This window comes from Rhamphochromis longiceps, linkage group LG3 (genome assembly GCF_057381845.1).
Source record: "Rhamphochromis longiceps isolate RC_006_pf linkage group LG3, R_longiceps_female_GT1.1, whole genome shotgun sequence".
Taxonomy (NCBI): domain Eukaryota; kingdom Metazoa; phylum Chordata; class Actinopteri; order Cichliformes; family Cichlidae; genus Rhamphochromis; species Rhamphochromis longiceps.
Window position 1 is genome coordinate 8,889,677 of NC_140559.1, and position 20,785 is coordinate 8,910,461.

Below are 20,785 nucleotides of genomic sequence, written 5' to 3' on the forward strand. Positions count from 1 at the left end.
GTCTGTGTCTATATGTCAGGTTGAAGACAATGAAGACAAGGTACGACCTCTCCCCATGCTCCCAGGATGTGGGGGTGAACGCCAGAACACCCTGGAATGTTACAGACCTCCTAGGATGAGACATTCTTTCAATATGCCACCAACTATATACTTCTAAACACTAATGATTACATGCAGTATTCTACCATATGCAAACTTATATCATTAAAAGACTATACTGACTACTAAGTACAATTTTCCATTGACACAGACACAACAATGAATAATCCACAGCTGACTCTCTTTAGCAGGTCAAAGGTCACGGCACACAGCAGACAGTGGGAAATATTATAATTCTGATCATTTATCAGCACATATCCATATGTATAAAAACAAAGCTGACACTGTGAGACTTGATCAGAGGTGTGATTGTTAGATTTGTATTGTTGATTGTCATTCATGCTTAGAAATCTACTTACTAATCTACTTACAAATGTCACGGTTCTGGGTCCGTTGGACCCAGTATTTTGAGTTTATTATGTTTTGGTTCACTTTTGCATCATGGATTATTCTTTGTTTCTCTGGTACTTTGTGTTTCAGTTATCTTGGTGTTTTGGATTGTTTCTCATTCTCTTGTTGTGATGTTTATTATTATTATTATTAGAGTTTCATGTTTCTATTATCCATGTTTTAGGAATGGTGGTTTCATGTATAGTTCAGTTCCATGTTTCATTTTCTGTCTCTGTGTTGAGTCCATGTCTCTGAGTTGTGATTCATGTTTCCTGTTTTATTGTGAAAGTCTTTGTCTTATGTTAGTGTGTGCAGCTTTGTTCCCCATGTCTCGTTAGCCCTGATCTCTCCCAGCTGTGTCTCCCTTCTGTGGCCCATTTCCTCATTACTACCCTGTGTATTTAAGCCCTGTGTTTTCCCATGCCCAGTGTCGCGTTGTACCCTCAGATTATGCCTGTGTGTTTTTGGTTTCAGTGTTCAGTCCTCACTTCATGTTTTGTTTTCTGGCCAGCAATAAAGCTGAGGTTTTTGAGTTGCATTCCATTTTCCGAGTCCTGCATTTGGATCCTCCTCTCCGCCTCCCCGCACACAGAGCCCTGACAACAAATCTACTCATATATGCTTAGAGTTGTATAATCAATGTCATGTTGGTAGAGGTTTGATCCTTAATAGGCTGTGGAGACTCTGTGTGCCTCCCAGAGCACTCTGGCAGGCACACACAACTTAAGGTTAGGAGAGAGGTTATAACTGCTCTTACTGATTTATGGTATAGGAGGACACCTACTCTGTATCTGGTTAAGTATAGGGCTTTGGAGTTGATGTCACACTGCAATGCATTGTTGGAGCGCGGCGCCATTTTTGGGGTCTATGAATCAAAACAAACACACTGCGTTGGAACGACGACAACAAAGATGCTTAAAAGCAGCTGAAAAGAAAACGGACTGTATAGAGACCGATTGCGTCCAGAGGCGAAGCGGCGGTACTTGCAGAAAATAGCGTGCATTGGAAATGTGGACCCGGATGAAATACGGCCGTGGAGTAGAAACCCTGAAGACTAACCGCTATTGACGTAGCCTGACATATTTTCGTATCTTGTCTGTGGAGTCAGCGCGTACAAGTCATCATTCAAACAAAGGTAAGTCAGCTCGAGTACTGCGTGTGAAATGCGTTTGATTTCCCTGCAAACATTCACATTAGTGCAGCATAAATTCATTCATGAGGGGAAATTACAGTGAGAACATGTGGAGGCTGTTAGAGGGATAACATAATGAGTTCAGTGCATTGATGTGACATTGTCCTGAAGGATTTAGTTATTCTTTATGGTTAAAGAAATTGCAATGATTTATTCATATTTCTTATTGACAGGGGATGTCTAAGAATCACCCCACAATTCTTCAGCTGAGACACCTGAGTTAGAAAACACAAACACTACAGTTGTCTTTACTCGCGAGGACAGTCACGGAGCACTCGTACTCGCAGGAGACACTCACGGACTCACGCTCTGTCACTGTCTGTGTTCTTTATTTATACAAGCTTGTGTGTGTACAAAGGTAACAAAGTTATTCCGGGAACTCAGAGCTGAGGTTCCTCTTTTCTAAGTCCGTATGTTCTTAGAAAAGAGGAAGCTGTTAGATGCTAAATAAGTTTATCACACAAGAGTTCATGTAAAAAGTCACGTAGACATGTGGATTGCTTAGTGATCAATAAAAAACACATTTCATTTAGCTGATCACACTATGTACAATTTTCTTTTGACACTTATAAATAGTACTAATTATACATCTTGCTTCCATGTTTGTATCCTGTGTTACTAAAAATTTTTATTTTAGTTTTATACATTGATTAATGACCTACAGAATCTCTTTATCATATTAAGTGATTCATAATTGTCACTTTATGCTTTCTCCATCTTGAAAGTGATGACATCCTTGCATTACATGCTTTAGGTTCATTTTCTGCAGGCAGGTTTCTGACAGAGAACAGGCAGATTTACACTATAACATGCAGCGTTCTATAGATGGACACATAAAGAAATGAAAAATGACATGTATGTGCTAACTTTCTAAACACTTTGTTACATTTATGATAAAGTAATTAAAACACATTTACGTCGGCCTTGGCTCATAGTCCTTGTCTTTAAATGAACTTTGTCTGTGTGTGTTTCAGGTCCTGCACTCTAAGACTGAATGAACCAGCATTGCAGCCATGGGTCACTGTGAGCATCACAGGGAAGGTTGAAGCCGCCCACTGCACCTGTATGGCCGGAGTCGCAGAGACCTGCAGCCATGTCGCTGCTCTTCTGTTTAAAGTAGAAGCAACAGTGTTGATCTATGGCACAAGGACTGTTACAGATGAACCTGCATACTGGGTGTTGCCTGGTAATATGACCAAGATACAGCCAGAGGTTGGCCATAAGATAGACTTCTCCTCCTCAGCTGCCCAAAAAAAGGCTCTTGATCAAAACATAAACAGACCATCCGTATTGACAGGTAAAAGGAGCCGTCCTCAAAACAGAAAAATCCCACCTGCTACTGTGGAGGAGTTGTCACTGCTATTGGATACTTTGCTGGAACACAGTGAAGCTGTGGGTTGTGGGAATGACCCATAATGTTTTATCTAGGGGTCTAGATTTATGCCTGTAGTGCACTGCTGTGTAAATAATTTGCATTTACTGAATATCTACTGACTGAGTCCCACTGTTCAAATGTTGAATAAAGAAACAAACTAATTTTTGCCTCTTTTTTTTATTTTATTAAAACCACCTTATAGAACATCACATCAGTTCCAATGTAGAATCCATGTCATTTATAGTTTACAAATGACAAAATGTTTACACAAAATCATGAGTGTTTACATGATATCACCCACTACTAACATTACTTTATTTACTGTATCTTTTGAAAAAAAGAAATACCGCTATTTATACAGCAAAAGACTTAAGAATATTTAACAGGAGCAGGTTTCAGTTTTCCCTGGTTTTACTACCACACTGTTCACCAAAACGCAGCAAACCTTCACCATCTTATCCAGAAGGGTCACCTCTTCACCCTCACATGGAAGTAGTAATCTGATTGGCATGGTGGTATGTTTGAAGCAGGTCCCTTGTGTAGCGCTGGAACCCAGTCACGATGTTTCATCAATTTCATAGGCTGGTTTGCTGCAATAATGCCAAATAATTAGCAACTCTATAAATAGAAGGTAGTTCTGCAAAATCACTCAGTAGGATGTTTGTTCTAATTTGCTATGAGCTCAGAGCGCATCGAAAATCAAACTAATAGGCTATAAAGAGAGATATGAACATATTTAGAACTTACCGGAATGAAAATGTCTGGAGCACCAACAGATATTTGGAGATGGAAGAGAACTGCACGTCAGCTCGTCTCACAGCTGCTATCCAGGCTGTACGCCTTCGTTTGGTAACATCGACACACGAGCTGCCTCATGTTGCTTCCAGGTTGGGAACGAATGAAAAGATAAACCCTTTTCAAGCTTATTCTCTTGCCGGTCATGTGATCAAACATTGCAGCCGACCACACAGCAAATACGAACCGTGGCTGTTGTGTGTGCCTTCGCTCCCGTTTCGCTTGCGCTTTGTTTTGACCCCGAAAATCACGGATCGGGCCAAAATCCTTTCCACGCCCACCCCCATGACATCACGCTCCAAAGCCCTATAAGAGCCTTTTGTTTAGATGGACCGCTAGACTCCTGGAACCAGCTTTGGGGAGTCTTCACAGGTTCACACTCTGACCCCACACACACACACATATACTTACACAACACACAGCCAAGGTACTCTTTGTGTGTATGTATATGTCATATGTTAATGAACCTATGCGTATTCATGTGACCTCAATGAAAGATTAGTGTTACGAGGGAGCGGACAAGAACAACTGGAGTCAAGCGAAGGAACGGCGTTTGTCCGGTTGGTCTCCCTCGTATACAAAAATCATAAAGAACTCAATGCTTTTTGCTGTGTAGTTGAATTGTCTTGAACGTTCCAGCGAATAGGTTTGAGCTACGAACCTATCAGTGATCATCACATCAGAGGCCTTTGTGTCAAAGTCACTGAGGATCAAACAGAAACACATGAAGCAGATTTTCCTGTTCTGGCTTTTTATAGCAGATAACCTTCAAAATATTCTGCAGTCCATCAAAAACTGAAGCAAACCATGAATCAACATGTGAACATGAGCTGATGCTGCTGAAGGGAAGCAAAGTTACAGAGGTTTGATGACAGACACAGCTGAGAGTTTGTAATCTGTCATCATTTTAAAAGGTTTAAATTTCTTCAGTAATGAACAGCAGAAATGAGGCTTTGTTTCGGAGGCCAACAGCAGTGAACACAACAGCAGACTGGTGCTTAATAAGCAGTGAATAATGCAGGAAACAGATTTTTGAAGGTAAACTGTTCTTGAAGTACACTGAGAGAGAGAGAGAGAGCTGTGCAGGAAGTAAAGGTCAAAGTCCGAGAGAATTCATGATGATGTTCATCAAACGTAAAGCGTAGTTTGGATCTTCTTCTGCTGCTGGTTCAGTCAGTTTTGGTTGGAGACAGATGAAACCTGCAGCTTCAGGATCTGTGAGCTGTCCACTTTCAGCCCTGACGACGTGTCCGTGTACGTGCCGTCGAGTGAACGATCCACGCTCTGTGTTTCCATCTTTGTGTGTTTAGCTGCTCTCATTTACTTTTTTATCTGTTTGGTTGTTATTGAAATACTTTTGGGAGCTTTAACCTGAGATTCTGGCAAAATACATTTATATTAAAAATCGATTCAGGATTGAATGAATCAACATCGCTTTATTCAAATTAAAACCATTTAAATAGGAAAATCCATTTTTTTACACCCGCCTCTAATGCTGGGTAATGTCAGCTGGTCCATGTGCAGCTGGCTGTGAGGCTCAGGGAGCGTCTACAAAGTGCAACACTGAAAGAACATCATCCATAAATATTGAGTAATAACTGGACTCTCATACAGCGAGACTCAAATGCCTTTAAACATCAGCTTATCCTGCTGATCCAAGTCCAACACTGAGTTTGTAAAAACATGTTTGTCAATCATTTTGTTTGGTTTCTGAGGAAAATGATTCAATAACTTGCTGCTAATACACAACATTTCATCATATTTCCTCATAACCCTCTTTTGTCTGACCGTTTGATCCCATTTGAATTTGCAATAAAGGATCCACAGAGTTTGGTGACAATAATGACAGTAGATGTTTGTGTGAAAGTGCTGGAAGCAAATGAGTGTGTGATGTTCTTTCAGTGTTGCACTTTGTAGACGCTCCCTGAGCACTGGTCTCACAGCCAGCTGCACATAGAGACCAGTGTTGTTAGTCCAGGTCAGAAGATGACTTGTTGGAATGAAAATGAGCTTGTAGTTTGTCTGCTTTAATAATGTGACTGGAAAAAGGTGTTGGACTTCAAATATGTCCATTCCTTTCACACTTCACCTTTAAAAGTGAAGCCTGGTTCCTGGAAGGAAAAACACGACTTTTTCAAGTCTTTGTCCTGTTTTTATGAGAAATGTACGAGGCTCCGGGAGCGTCTACAAAGTGCAACACTGAAAGAACATCAGATAAGATAAGATAAGATAAGATAGAACTTTATTAATCCCTCGGGTGGGTTCCTCTGGGAAATTCGATTTCCAAAAAAGCACAGCACCGACAGAAGTTACAGAGTTACAGAATATTATATATATATATATATACACACACACACACACACATATATATATAAATACAGAGACAATATAAATAAAATATACGAAGGGGATAAATAGAATAAATAGGAATAAAAAATAAAAATACAAGTGAATTGCACATTTCAAGTATTGAGGTCTATTGCACTGTTGACTATTTACAAAAGTATTGCACAAAAGGTATTGTACAGTGAGGTGAAGAGGCACTACAGCTTAGTTGTTCCCCCCTCCTTTGTCCTCCTGTTTCCCCCCCTCTCCCCTCCAGAGAGGAGTTAAACAGTTTGATGGCGTGTGGGACAAAGGAGTTTTTAAGTCTGTTAGTTCTTGTCTTTGGGAGAAGCAACCTGTCACTGAACAGACTCTTCTGGTTGTTAATGGCCGTGTGCAGAGGATGCCTGGCATTGCCCATAATGTCCATCAGTTTCTTTAATGTCCTTTTCTCTGCCACTGTCACCAGAGTGTCCAGCTTCATGCCGACCACAGAGCTAGCCTTCCTGATCAGTTTCTCCAGCCTGGATGAGTCCTTCTTTGCTGTGCTGCTCCCCCAGCACACCACAGCATAGAAAAGTACTCCAGCAACCACCGACTGGTAAAACATCCTCAGGAGCTTCCTGCAGATGTTAAAAGACCTCAGCCTCCTGAGGAAGTACAGTCGGCTTTGTGCTTTTTTATACAGGTGCTCTGTGTTGCATGACCAGTCCAGTTTATTGTCCACCCACAGCCCGAGGTACTTGTACTTGTTGACCACCTCCTCCCCCTCTATCTGAACCAGCAGTGGACCTGCTCTAGACCTCCCGAAGTCCACAACCAGTTCCTTAGTCTTTGAGGTGTTGAGTTGCAGGTGGTTTGTGTGACTCCATGCGACAAAGTTCCTCACCAGACTTCTGTACTCCTCTTCCTGATCATCCCAGATACACCCCATGATGGCTGTGTCGTCTGCAAACTTCTGAATGTGGCATAATTCAGAGTTGTAGCAGAAGTCAGAGGTGTACAGGGTGAAGAGAAGAGGGGACAGCACAGTTCCCTGTGGTGCTCCTGTGCTGCTGACCACTGTGTCAGACGTGATGTCCTTCAGCCTGACGTACTGTGGTCTGTCAGTGAGGTAGTCGGAGATCCAAGCGACCAGGCAGGGGTCCACCTCCATCCTGTTCAGTTTTTCCTGAAGCATACAGGGCCGGATGGTATTAAAGGCACTGGAAAAGTCAAGAAACAGGATCCTGACCGTGCCTTTTCCCCCCCCATCCAGGTGTGAGTGGGCTCTGTGTAGGAGGTACAGGATGGCATCCTCCACTCCGACACCCGCCTTGTATGCAAACTGTAGTGGGTCCTGGGCATGTTGTACCTGTGGTCGGAGGAGGTTGAGGAAGAGCCGCTCTAGAGTCTTCATAAGATGTGACGTCAGTGCCACCGGTCGGAAGTCATTCAGCTCATTGGGCCGGTTCTTTTTGGGGACCGGGATGATGCAGGATGTCTTCCATAGGGCGGGCACTCTCCCCAGTCGCAGATTGAGGTTGAAGACTCGTTGTAGCGGCTCCCCAAGTTCAGCAGCACACGCCTTTACCGTCCTAGGACACACCTTGTCTGGGCCTGCTGCCTTTCTGGGGCGAAGCTTCCTCAGTTGTCTCCTGACCTGATCCACTGTGACACTGGGAGATGTTTGGGAGGAGGGGAGGGGGGGAGATGTCTTGCTGCTGAGAGAGGGATTGGAGGAGGGGGGTGTCATGGTGTCAGGAAGGGGGGGAAGCGAGGGAGGTAGGAGAGTGGGGATTGGACTCTGTAGTGAGGGTGAGGGTGGGGGGGTTGTGGGCTGGTCAAACCTGTTGAAGAAGTTGTTGAGTTCGTTTGCCTTCTCCACAGTCCCCCCCACTGTGCTTTTCTTGGTGTTGTGGCCTGTGATGGTTTTCACACCATTCCAGACCTCCCTCATATTGTTCCTCTCCAACTTCTGTTCCACCTTCCTCCTGTAGGTGTCCTTTGCTTCCCTCAGGCAGCGTTTCACCTCCCGCAGTGCTGCTTTCATCTCCTCCTTCACTTTGCTCCTGAAGATGAAAGCAGCACAGCGGGAGGTGAAACGCTGCCTGAGGGAAGCAAAGGACACCTACAGGAGGAAGGTGGAATATCATCCATGCCTTTAAACATCAGCTTATCCTGCTGATCCAAGTCCAACACTGAGTTTGTAAAAACATGTTTGTCAATCATTTTGTTTGGTTTCTGAGGAAAATGATTCAATAACTTGCTGCTAATACACAACATTTCATCATATTTCCTCATAACCCTCTTTGGTCTGACCATTTGAATCCCATTTGAATTTGCCATAAAGGATCCACAGAGTTTGGTGACAATATTGACAGTAGATGCCTGTGTGAAAGTGCTGGAAGCCAATTAGTGTGTGATGTTCTTTCAGTGTTGCACTTTGTAGACGCTCCCTGAGCACTGGTCTCACAGCCAGCTGCACATAGAGACCAGTGTTGTTAGTCCAGGTCAGAAGATGACTTGTTGGAATGAAAATGAGCTTGTAGTTTGTCTGCTTTAATAATGTGACTGGAAAAAGGTGTTGGACTTCAAATATGTCCATTTCTTTCACACTTCAACTTTAAAAGTGAAGCCTTATGGTTCCTGGAAGGAAAAACACGACTTTTTCAAGTCTTTGTCCTGTTTTTATGATAAATGTACGACTTTAATGTGAAACATTCAGAGTTTTTTTCTCTTGTTGTGTTTGTTTGAAGCTGCTTCCTGTTGGCTTCTGCTGTTTGGAGTTTCCATTTTCTAAACTTCTACATTCTGAACCTTCTTCAGCTCTGAACAGATGATGAAACACTGAATGATTTCAAGCTCACACTTTGTCTAATAAACTTACATCTTTCATTCTTTACACAGATTGAGTTTCTGTGGTTTGTCAAAGATCAGCTGTGATTATCTGGCAGCAGCACTGAAGTCCAACCCCTCCCATCTGAGAGAGCTGGACCTGAGTGAGAACAACAACCTCAAGGATTCAGGAGTGAAGCATCTGTGCGGTTTTCTGGAGAGTCCAGGATGTGGACTTGAAACTCTGAGGTCAGTCAGCATGTTTTAGTTGAGCTGAGATGAATATGATGTGAAAGTTGTGCTGACACTAAACTGCAGACATCAGGCTGATATTATACTGATCCACACTGAGGATCTTCATGGTAAAGTCTGTTTTCTTCTTCTCTGGTTTAGTCCATTGACTGCAGCAGAACAATGTTCACATTTCAAACAGTGATACTCAACGTATGGCCCGCGGCCCACATCCAGCCTGCCCACCTTTCCTGATTCAGAGAGAGGGGACCCTGATTAACTGTGTAGTGTTCTTCCTCACAGTTCTAAGTATCAGACACAACAATGAATAATCCACAGATGACTGTCTTTAGCAGGTCAAAGGTCACGGCACACAGCAGACAGTGGGAAATATTATAATTCTGATCATTTATCAGCACATATCCATATGTATAAAAACAAAGCTGACACTGTGAGACTTGATCAGAGGTGTGATCATCACAGCAGAGGCCTTTGTGTCAAAGTCACTGAGGATCAAACAGAAACACATGAAGCAGATTTTCCTCTTCTGGCTTTTTATAGCAGATAACCTTCAAAATATTCTGCAGTCCATCAAAGACTGAAGCAAACCATGAATCAACATGTGAACATGAGCTGATGCTGCTGAAGTGAAGCAAAGTTATAGAGGTTTGATTACAGACACAGCTGAGAGTTTGTAATCTGTCATCATTTTAAAAGGTTTACATTTCTTCAGTATTGAACAGCAGAAATGAGGCTTTGTTTTGGGAGCCCGACAGCAGTGAACACAACAGCAGACTGGTGCGTATTAAGCAGTGAATAATGCAGGAAACAGATTTTTGAAGGTAAACTGTTCTTGAAGTACACTGAGAGAGAGAGAGCTGTGCATGAAGTAAACGTCAAAGTCAGAGAGAATTCATGACGATGTTCATCAAACGTAAAGCGTAGTTTGGATCTTCTTTTGCTGCTGGTTCAGTCAGTTTTGGTTGGAGACAGATGAAACCTGCAGCTTCAGGATCTGTGAGCTGTTATATCACTACACAATCAATTATACACCTCCAAGCATATATGGTTAAATATTTCTTAATACAAATGACAATAAAATCGAAACCCATCAAAAACCATCAATCAACATGTGAACATGAGCTGATGCTGCTGAAGTGAAGCAAAGTTACAGAGGTTTGATTACAGACACAGCTGAGAGTTTGTAATCTGTCAGCCCCGACGGCGTGTCCGTGTACGTGCCGTCGAGTGAACGATCCACGCTCTGTGTTTCCATCTTTGTGTGTTTAGCTCCTCTCATTTACTGTTTTATCTGTTTGGTTGTTGTTGAAATACTTTTGGGAGCTTTAACCTGAGATTCTGGCAAAATACATTTATATTAAAAATCGATTCAGGATTGAATGAATCAACATTGCTTTATTCAAATTAAAACCATTTAAATAGGAAAATCCATTTTTTTACACCCGCCTCTAATGCTGGGTAATGTCAGCTGGTCCATGTGGAGCTGGCTGTGAGGCTCAGGGAGCGTCTACAAAGTGCAACACTGAAGGAACATCATCCATAAATATTGAGTAATAACTGGACTCTCATACAGCGAGACCCAAATGTCTTTAAACATCAGCTTATCCTGCTGATCCAAGTCCAACGCTGAGTTTGTAAAAACATGTTTGTCAATCATTTTGTTTGGTTTCTAAGGAAAATGTTTCAATAACTTGCTGCTAATACACAACATTTCATCATATTTCCTCATAACCCCCTTTTGTCTGACCATTTGATCCCATTTGAATTTGCAATAAAGGATCCACAGAGTTTGGTGACAATAATGACAGTAGATGTTTGTGTGAAAGTGCTGGAAGCAAATGAGTGCGTGATGTTCTTTCAGTGTTGCACTTTGTAGACGCTCCCTGAGCACTGGTCTCACAGCCAGCTGCACATAGAGACCAGTGTTGTTAGTCCAGGTCAGAAGATGACTTGTTGGAATGAAAATGAGCTTGTAGTTTGTCTGCTTTAATAATGTGACTGGAAAAAGGTGTTGGACTTCAAATATGTCCATTTCTTTCACACTTCACCTTTAAAAGTGAAGCCTTGTGGTTCCTGGAAGGAAAAACACGACTTTTTCAAGTCTTTGTCCTGTTTTTATGAGAAATGTACGACTTTAATGTGAAACATTCAGAGTTTTTTCTCTTGTTGTGTTTGTTTGAAGCTGCTTCCTGTTGGCTTCAGCTGTTTGGAGTTTCCATTTTCTAAACTTCTACATTCTGAATGTCATGGTCCTGGGTCATTTTGGCCCAGCGTTTTGTGTTTCCTTGAAGTTCATTTTTGTGCTTTGTGTTTATTCTGATTTTCAGAATCAGAATCAGAATCAGAATACTTTATTGATCCCTGGGGGAAATTATTTTTTGTTACAGTGCTCCATTTTAAACCAACATTAAGACAAGACAGACAATACGCTAACTAAGAATAGTACAATATATACATATATATACATACATACATACATACATAAGTCACTTATAAATAAATATTTGGAAAAGAAACATGTGTAGTTGTAGCAGCAAACAGTGTGTTAAGTGGATGCGTTGTACAGGGAGATGGCCACAGGCAGGAATGATTTCCTGTGTCGTTCAGTGGTGCTTTTCGGTAATCTCAGTCTCTCACTGAACGAGCTCCTGTGACTGACCAACATGTCATGGAGTGGGTGGGAGGTGTTATCCAACATTGTCTTTATCTTGGACAGCATCCGCCTCTCCGACACCACCTTGAGGGAGTCCAGCTCCATCCCCACAACATTGCTGGCCTTACGGATCAGTTTATTAAGTCTGTTGGCATCTGCGACCCTCAGCCTGCTCCCCCAGCATGCAACAGCATAGAGGATCGCACTGGCCACCACAGACTCATAGAAAATCCTCAGCATTTTCTGGCAGATGTTGAAGGACCTCAGTCGCCTCAAAAAATAGAGACAACTCTGGCCCTTCCTGTAAAGTGCTGTGGTGTTTTTAGCCCAGTCCAGTTTATTGTCAATGTGTACTCCAAGGTATTTATAGTCCTCCACAATGTCAACACTGACCCCCTGGATTGAAACAGGGGTCAAGTGTTTCCTGGTCTTCCTGAAGTCCACGATCAGTTCCTTGGTCTTTGCCACGTTGAGCTGCAGATGATTCTGCTCACACCACTTGACAAAGGAGTCGACCACAGCCCGGTACTCTGTATTGGTTTAGGGTTGAACCTGTAGTTTGGTGTGTGTATTCAGCCCTACCTGTGTCTGTCCTTGGTGCTCTGTTCATGTCCCCGTGTTGTGTTGTAAATCAGTCTGTGTGTTCCTGCTTTACTTTGAAGGCTCATGTTCTGGATTTCCTATTCTATTTTGAAGGTCTGTGTCTGTTGTCATTGTGTTCAGCTTGTGTCCTCCGGTCCTCATGTGTATTAGGTTCAGCTGTTCTTCCCTCCTGTGTGTGATTACCTGATTACCTTGTGTGTGTATATTTAGTGGGTGTCGGTCTGTGTTCATTGTCGGCTCGTCTGCGTTCTATGGTGTTCCTATCTCTGCGTCTCTCTGCCCCGCACCCCTTTTGTATGGTCTCAGGTTTGTCATTTAGTTCTCCCAGTTTAGGTTTCTTCAGTTGTTTTGTCATGCCTCACTGCCTGTTTCTGCCATTGTCACTTTGTAAATAAACATCACTCGTATCATCAGTTTGCTGCATCTTGGGTCCACCTTTTCCTCCACACCACACGGCTCCCTCCGCCAGCCGTGACACTGAACCTTCTTCAGCTCTGAACAGATGATGAAACACTGAATGATTTCAAGCTCACACTTTGTCTAATAAACTTACATCTTTCATTCTTTACACAGATTGAGTCTTTGTGGTTTGTCAGAGATCAGCTGTGATTATCTGGCAGCAGCACTGAAGTCCAAACCCTCCCATCTGAGAGAGCTGGACCTGAGTAATAACTACAACCTGAAGGATTCAGGAGTGAAGCATCTGTGTGGTTTCCTGGAGAGTCCAGGATGTGGACTTGAAACTCTGAGGTCAGTCAGCATGTTTTAGTTATTCAATTCAATTTTTTAATTTTATTTATATGGCGCCAAATCACAACAAAAGTCGCCTCAAGGCGCTTCATAGGTACAGAGAAAAACCCAACAATCTCATGACCCCTTATGAGCAAGCACTTTGGCGACAGTGGGAAGGAAAAACTCCCTTTTAACAGGAAGAAACCTCCGGCAGAACCAGGCTCAGGGAGTGGTCATCTGCTGCGACCGGTTGGGGTGAGAGAAGGAAAACGGGATGAAAGACATGCTGTGGAAGAGAGACTGAGTTTAATAACAAGTATGATTCAATGCAGAGAGGTCTATTAATACATAGTGAGTGAAAAAGGTCACTGGAAAGGAAAAACTCAATGCATCATGGGAATCCCCGGCAGCCTACGTCTATTGCAGCATAACTAAGGGAGGATTCAGGGTCACCTGGTCCAGCCCTAACTATATGCTTTAGCAAAAAGGAAAGTTTTAAGCCTAATCTTGAAAGTAGAGATAGTGTCTGTCTCCCGAATCCAAACTGTAAGCTGGTTCCACAGAAGAGGGGCCTGAAAACTGAAGGCTCTGCCTCCCATTCTACTTTTAAATACAATAGGAACAACAAGTAGGCCTGCAGTGCGAGAGTGAAGTGCTCTAATAGGGTGATATGGTACTACAAGGTCATTAAGATAAGATGGGGCCTGATTATTTAAGACCTTGTATGTGAGGAGCAGGATTTTGAATTCTGGATTTAACAGGAAGCCAATGAAGGGAAGCCAAAACAGCAGAAATCTGCTCTCTCTTTCTAGTCCCTGTCAGCACTCTTGCTGCAGCATTTTGGATTAGCTGAAGGCTTTTCAGTGAGTTTTTAGGACATCCTGATAATGAATTATGAATTATAGTCGTCCAGCCTGGAAGTAATAAATGCATGAACTAGTTTTTCAGCATCACTCTGAGACAGGATATTTCTAATTTTAGAGATGTTGCGCAAATGGAAGAACGCAGTCTTACATATTTGTTTAATATGTGCATTGAAGGACATGTCCTGGTCAAAAATGACTCCAAGGTTCCTCACAGCATTACTGGAGGCCAAGGTAATGCCATCCAGAGTAAGAATCTGCTTAGAGACCATATTTCTAAGATTTTCAGGGCCGAGTACAATAACCTCAGTTTGATCTGAATTAAGAAGCAGAAAGTTAGCGGCCATCCAGGTCTTTATGTCTTTAAGACATTCCTGCAGTTTAACTCATTGGTGTGTGTTATCTGGCTTCATGGACAGATAGAGCTGGGTGTCATCTGCATAGCAGTGAAAATTTATGCTATGTCTTCTAATGATACTACCTAAGGGAAGCATGTATAATGTAAACAGAATTGGTCCTAGCACTGAACCCTGTGGAACTCCATAATTAACCTCAGTGTGTGAAGAGGACTCTCCATTTACATGCACAAACTGGAGTCTATTAGATAGATATGATACAAACCACTGCAGTGCAGTACCTGTAGTACCTACAGCATGTTCTAATCGCTCTAAGAGGATATTATGGTCAACAGTATTGAACGCTGCACTGAGGTCTAGCAGGACAAGCACAGAGATGAGTCCACTGTCAGAGGCCACAAGACGATCATTTGTAACCTTCACTAAAGCTGTTTCTGTGCTGTGATGAGCTCTGAAACCTGACTGAAACTCTTCAAATAAACCATTCCTCTGCAGATGATCTGTTAGCTGTTTGACAACTACTCTTTCAAGGATTTTTGATATGAAAAGAAGGTTGGAGATTGGCCTATAATTAGCTAAGACTGCTGGGTCTAGAGATGCTTTTTGAGTAAAGGTTTAACTACAGCCAGCTTGAAGGCCTGTGGTACATAGCTGATTGTTAGAGATAAGTTGATCATATTTAAGATCGAAGAATTAATTAATGGCAGGACTTCTTTGAGCAGTTTTGTAGAAATGGGGTCTAAAAGACACATTGATTGTTTGGAGGAAGTAATTATTGAAGTTAACTCAGAAAGATCAATTGGAGAAAAAGAGTCTAACTTAACATCAAGGGTACTAAGAGTAGCTGTAGATAATATTACATCTGTGGGATGATTATTGGTAATTTTTTCTCTAATGATAAGAATTTTATTTGTGAAGAAGTTCATGAAGTCATTACTAGTTAATGTTAAAGGGATGGTTGGCTAAAAAGAGCTCTGACTTGTGTGCTGAGATTAATATGATGTGAAAGTTGTGCTGACACTAAACTGCAGACATCAGGCTGATATTATACTGATCCTCACTGGGGATCTTCATGGTAAAGTCTGTTTTCTTCTTCTCTGGTTTAGTCCATTGACTGCAGCAGAGCAATGTTCACATTTCAAACAGTGATACTCAACGTATGGCCCGCACGCAGCCTCCCCACCTTTCCTGATTCAGAGAGAGGGGACCCTGATTAACTGTGTAGTGTTCTTCCTCACAGTTCTAAGTATCAGACACAACAATGAATAATCCACAGCTGACTGTCTTTAGCAGGTCAAAGGTCACGGCACATAGCAGACAGTCGGAAATATTATAATTCTGATCATTTATCAGCACTGTAACGGTGGCAAGGCAATGTGAAGGGGACCAAATGGAAAAAACAACCTCACGAGCCTTCAATTGTTTTCAAAGCTTTGGATATATTCCCACTTTTTTCTGGTAAAGAGGTGTTTTTTTTTTTTTTTTTTTTTCATGCTCACCAGCAACAAATCTAGAAATAACCACCCGAGCCTCTCAACAAACCCCTCCTTAAATAGATGCTGGTCATACTATCACCAATAAAATGTAAAAGGTCGTCCCACTCTGACACAGCCCAGCTACAAAAACCTATACAGTGAAACATTGCAGTTATTTTGACACACCTCACAAATATCTCATTACAAAACACCCCCCAGCTAAACAATATCCCAACTAACTAAATCAAATCAAACTGAAAATTTAACCCACATGCCCCCTCAGCTCTCATCAGGTGGTTCAACCCACTATCAGTGGGTGATTGGAAAACTTCTTTCAGGTGAACATCATTAGGCCATAATCATGTGTGCACTCCATGACTAAGGCCTTCAGGAAGGAGCTCAAAAGGGGAAAAGCCAGTTGAGGCTTGAGGCACCTCCCTATAAGCAAACAGCAAATAGGGAAGCCACTTGTCGCAGTCTTTGGCATTAGCCGAGATGAACTTCTTCAACATTGCTTTCAGAGTTTGATTGTATCTCTCCACCAAGCCATCTGTTTGGGGATGGTAATGGGTGGTCCGGATACTCCTAATACCTAAAAGCTTATAAACCTGCCTCAGGGTATGTGAAAGGAAGTTTGTTCCCTGATCAGTCAAAATCTCAGACGGAATACCCACTCGGGAAAAAAGCTGCAAAAGGGCATAAGCTATCTGTTTAGCTGTAATATCCCTAAGGGGAAAAGCTTCTGGGTATCTGGTACTGTAATCACAAACCACCAATATATAGTGATTACCTGCCTGGGTTCGCTCTAGCGGCCCCGCTTTATCCATTGCAATACGACTAAATGGAACCTCAATAACAGGTAAAGGCTATAAAGGCAACTTTGGGACTTTTTTATCCCCGGCCAGCTGACAGATTGAGCAAGACTGGCAAAACTCCTCAACATCTCTGTTCATACCTGGCCAAAAGAACCTGCTGGCTATTCGGTCCCTTCTTGTCTGCGTTCCCAGATGCCCCGCCCAAGGAATACTATGCCCCAGTCTCAAAACTTGCTCCCGCCGCTGCTGGGGGACTACTAACTTCCCTTTGTCATCCGTGCTGCCTTTGTAGTACAACACTTGTCCTTTCAGGTAATAACCCTCTTCTATCAACTGACCGGGCTGCACTTCTGCTGCCTGTTTAAAAGGGCCTTCCAATGTCACATCCTGTTTCTGCAGATCTGAAAAGACTTCTTGGACAGTTTCTTTGCTACCTGGCACTGGCAGCTCAACAGTATTCTTAACTGTCCCTGCCATTTTCTCTATTCTTCTTTGTCTTTTGCTTTTCCTAGCTTTAATGGCAACTTCTGGCACCACCTCTGCAAAAAATGGCAATTCCGAGAAAATGTCAGATTGTTCGCTCTGGTCCTCCGCCCCATTTTGAGTCTCATACATGTGCTCACTAATCAGCTTCGGGACTGCACTGACACCACTCTCAACCTTTGGCACCTGCTCATTGATTTGTTCCTCCTCCTTCTGCTTCTGCTTTAAAGTGTTAATGACCTCTTTTAGCTGTTTAGTGATTACAATCATGTGATTTCCAGGAAGTGCTGCCGCTGATGCATGCCCTCTCTCCCTGCGGACTATTTGCTGCTGCCTGTCTCTACATGTTTCCTCTGTGTGTGTTTCTGCTGCTTCTTTGTCCTCACTGTAGTTTCATAGGAAAGTCCAAACAGCCTCACTGGTTCTCCATAAAGAACAAAGATCTGCTCTCTGTGGCTCCAACACAACTTAAAGACAATCAAAGGTGGACAAAGTTCTTCAGAACAGCTGTGCAGGTCGTGACCTTTGACTTTATTCATTAGAACAAGTTTATTTCAATTAACTGACAGACAGAGTGAAAGGTTTTCTCTCCAGGTTCATTTCCTCTTACTTTAATTCGTCTGTCACTTTGCAATTGTGGTCGACTGTGGGTTGAATGGTTTTGCTAAGCAGATGTCTGCAAAACAGGAAGTCAAAGCAAAACGATCGACAGGTTAGTTCAGCTGGTTGTACACAGTCGAGTTCACCCACGCAGTATTTTAATTTACTATTTTTTCTAATTGCTTGTGTTGAATAAACCTTCAGTAGGTTTCTTTTGACCTACAGAGAAAGCAGATGGATTATACCAACCTCACACTTTTTATCTTTATATGGATTTTTGTTGCATCCTGATGATTAGAAGAGTGTTTAAGGGTTTAACAGATTTCATGAGAACAACAGTAAGTGTTTGCTGTCTTTTTCTAACATCGTTTTCAGTGTTTTAGGTAAAAGGTTTCAGTTGTCATGGTTACAGTTTGGTTAACATCCACCCACAAAAATGTTTGAACAGAAAAACTGTTTCAAAACTGAGTGAGACTTCATTTAAAATGTCATTTCCTTTCTAGCGGACGTTAACCCTGTAAATCCTGAACCATGAAATCATTGCTCGATAATTTTATTGGTCGACGTCACTTCAACGTCACTTCCGTACGAGACGTTACACCGTTGAAGTGTGGAGTTAGACCGAGCGGCTGAACGACAGATCTGTTCTAACAGTCAGTGACTTTCAGCTTTATTTTAAACCTTAAATTTAAACTTGTGTCGTCAGATTTAAACTCAGGTTCAGTTATTCGGTGAAAATACCGGCAGACTCAGACATTTAGGACAAACTAAGAGTCAGATCAGCAGCAGCAGAGACACGGAAATGTCTGCTGTAACTGCGTCACTCTGCTCCACGTTGCTGATGTTCGATGAGGCTTCATGTTTGTCTCTGCGGGTGAGATTTAACTGTTATAAAACAAACTGAGTGTCACTCTGGTTAAATTTGTTATGTTTCTCAAAGAATTGTTTTTATATTGGTTTAGTTTGTCTGTGTGTGTGAAGGAGACGCGAGGCTGGGTGGGTCTGTGTGGACGTCCGTGTCTGTGTGACAGAGACAAAGAAATCTAATGTGTGTTTTATTGTCTTTCAGATTTTCCACCCTGGTGACCACAGAGGCCTTCGAGGGTTCCAGACGTCCTTCAGAACAACAGTAAGTGTTTTCTTTCTTTTTCTAAAACTCACTTTTAGTCTTTTAAGCTAAAAGAAAAGCTAAAAAAAATCAGTTTGAAGGTTTCACTTTACAATTCACCTCCATAGAAAAGGAGGAAATTTAGCAGAAAACCTCAAATTCTAAAACTGATGAGTCTTTGTTCTTTAATCGTACAGCACTGGATGGACTGGTGATTTACACAGGCTACTGGTTTTGTAAACTGGTGCAAGTTGCTGCTGGTTCTCAGGTTAGTCAGAGTTGTGTCGCGGTGTTGTTTGATAAGCTGCTCGGAGCTGAAGCCTAAATCGCAGCAGGAAGAGGTGCAGCAGGATGTGAGCTCGAAACTTGCTGTGGGAAACAAACTCGGTGCAGAGACAAAACAAACTTCTGCTTCAAAGACAAAAACGGTTCATACATGACGACTGACACATGAAGCAGGTTCAGATTTTTCCTGCGAGGATGGTTCAAGAACAGAAAGAATAAAACTTTCTTTCGACTTCACCTCTTCTGGTGTGACGCGCTTGTTTCTACTCGACCCCGCAGTGCAGCGTACCAATCGTCACAACGTCACAACTTCCTTAAAACAAACGTTACTGATCCAATTGCTTTCTTTCAGCCTAAATTTTAATCCCAGGACAGACTGAGACATTTAGAACAAACTAAGAGTCAGAACACCGGAAATGTCCGCTGTAATTACGTCATTTACTTTGATGTTTGCCGTGTTCGTCTCTGCAGGTGAGATTTAACTTTGACATAAAACAGGAAGTAATGGCTGCATATTAAATATATTTCCCTGAGAGCAATTTTCATACTATTCATATTATCAGCACGCTTCACTGTATAAGTGTTTATACAAAACACAGCTACTGTCATGCACAGTTATACTGTTATGAATAATAAGGGTCAAATTTGGAGTTTTAGGTGGAGGAAGCTGAAGTTCAGGTGTAGCTGTGCAGTGTGGGGAAAGAGTGTCCTCTAAAAGAGTCCCATAATAACCAGTGTTGTGAGCTCCAGTAGATTTGTTTTCTTTGTGTTCAGGCTGTGATCAGCTGACCTGCTGCTGCTTCTGATGCTTTTCTGCTCTTTGTGGATTAAAGCAGCTACAATCATGAAAATGGTTTTGTTAGTAACATGTAAAGCAGAGTTGTTTATTCGTCTTTATCTCAGAGACAGTTTAGTTTCTAACAATTAAATGTTACAAGAAACACGAAAAAAACAACAAACATCAAAGTGGAGCAGAGTGACACTGTTACAGCAGAGATACAGGTTCTGTAGTTCTGCTGATCTGACTCTTATTTTGTCATAAAATGTTTTTGTTATTTTCAGTGAATAACAGAATCTGAGTTTCAAACTTGACTCAATGGGATTTAAATAAAGTTTCCAGTAAAGCTGAAAATGACAGATGATGGTAACAGATCTTGCCGACCCTCCAAATGCGCAACACCAAAAAGAGATGATTAAAAGTGTTTCTATACGCTGCTGTTCTTTAACCAGCTCCATGGAATAAAATCAAGTCCTGATAACTGAATTTATTATTCAGAATATACAAGAGAAGGACTTTATTAGACTCTGAGTGACCCCACCCAGTCTCTACACACGGGGAAACTGAACCAGTATGAAAGAAACTCTGCTGCAAACTGTTTGTCTCACAGGAATCGCCCAAGCAGAAGCTTGTAAAACGTTGCTTATGTAATCAGCCTAGAACCAGACTTGTAGTCAAGACCGCCTAATCCGAGACCAAGACAAGACCGAGACCAGAGGGTATCTAGACCAAGACAAGACCAAGACCAAGTTGAGATGAGACTGAGACCAAGACCGAGACCGAGACAAT

The 20,785-nt window shown here is 42.2% G+C and overlaps 2 protein-coding genes across 2 annotated transcripts in view; both read left to right on the forward strand.

The window, feature by feature from the left end:
• The first annotated feature begins 13,194 nt into the window (after positions 1 to 13,194).
• The window catches only part of LOC146672777 (ribonuclease inhibitor-like), a 176,508-nt gene continuing 168,917 nt past the window's right edge, over positions 13,195 to 20,785 (forward strand). The window contains exon 1 of the mRNA XM_085389425.1: positions 13,195 to 13,251. The gene's annotated coding sequence lies outside the window, so the exon portion shown is untranslated. The remainder of the gene's footprint in view (positions 13,252 to 20,785) is intronic.
• The window catches only part of LOC146672778 (uncharacterized), a 30,689-nt gene continuing 28,018 nt past the window's right edge, over positions 18,115 to 20,785 (forward strand). The window contains exons 1-2 of the mRNA XM_085389478.1: positions 18,115 to 18,699; positions 18,895 to 18,954. Of these exons, the coding sequence (XP_085245604.1) occupies positions 18,628 to 18,699; positions 18,895 to 18,954 (132 nt within the window). The 5' untranslated portion in view covers positions 18,115 to 18,627. The remainder of the gene's footprint in view (positions 18,700 to 18,894; positions 18,955 to 20,785) is intronic.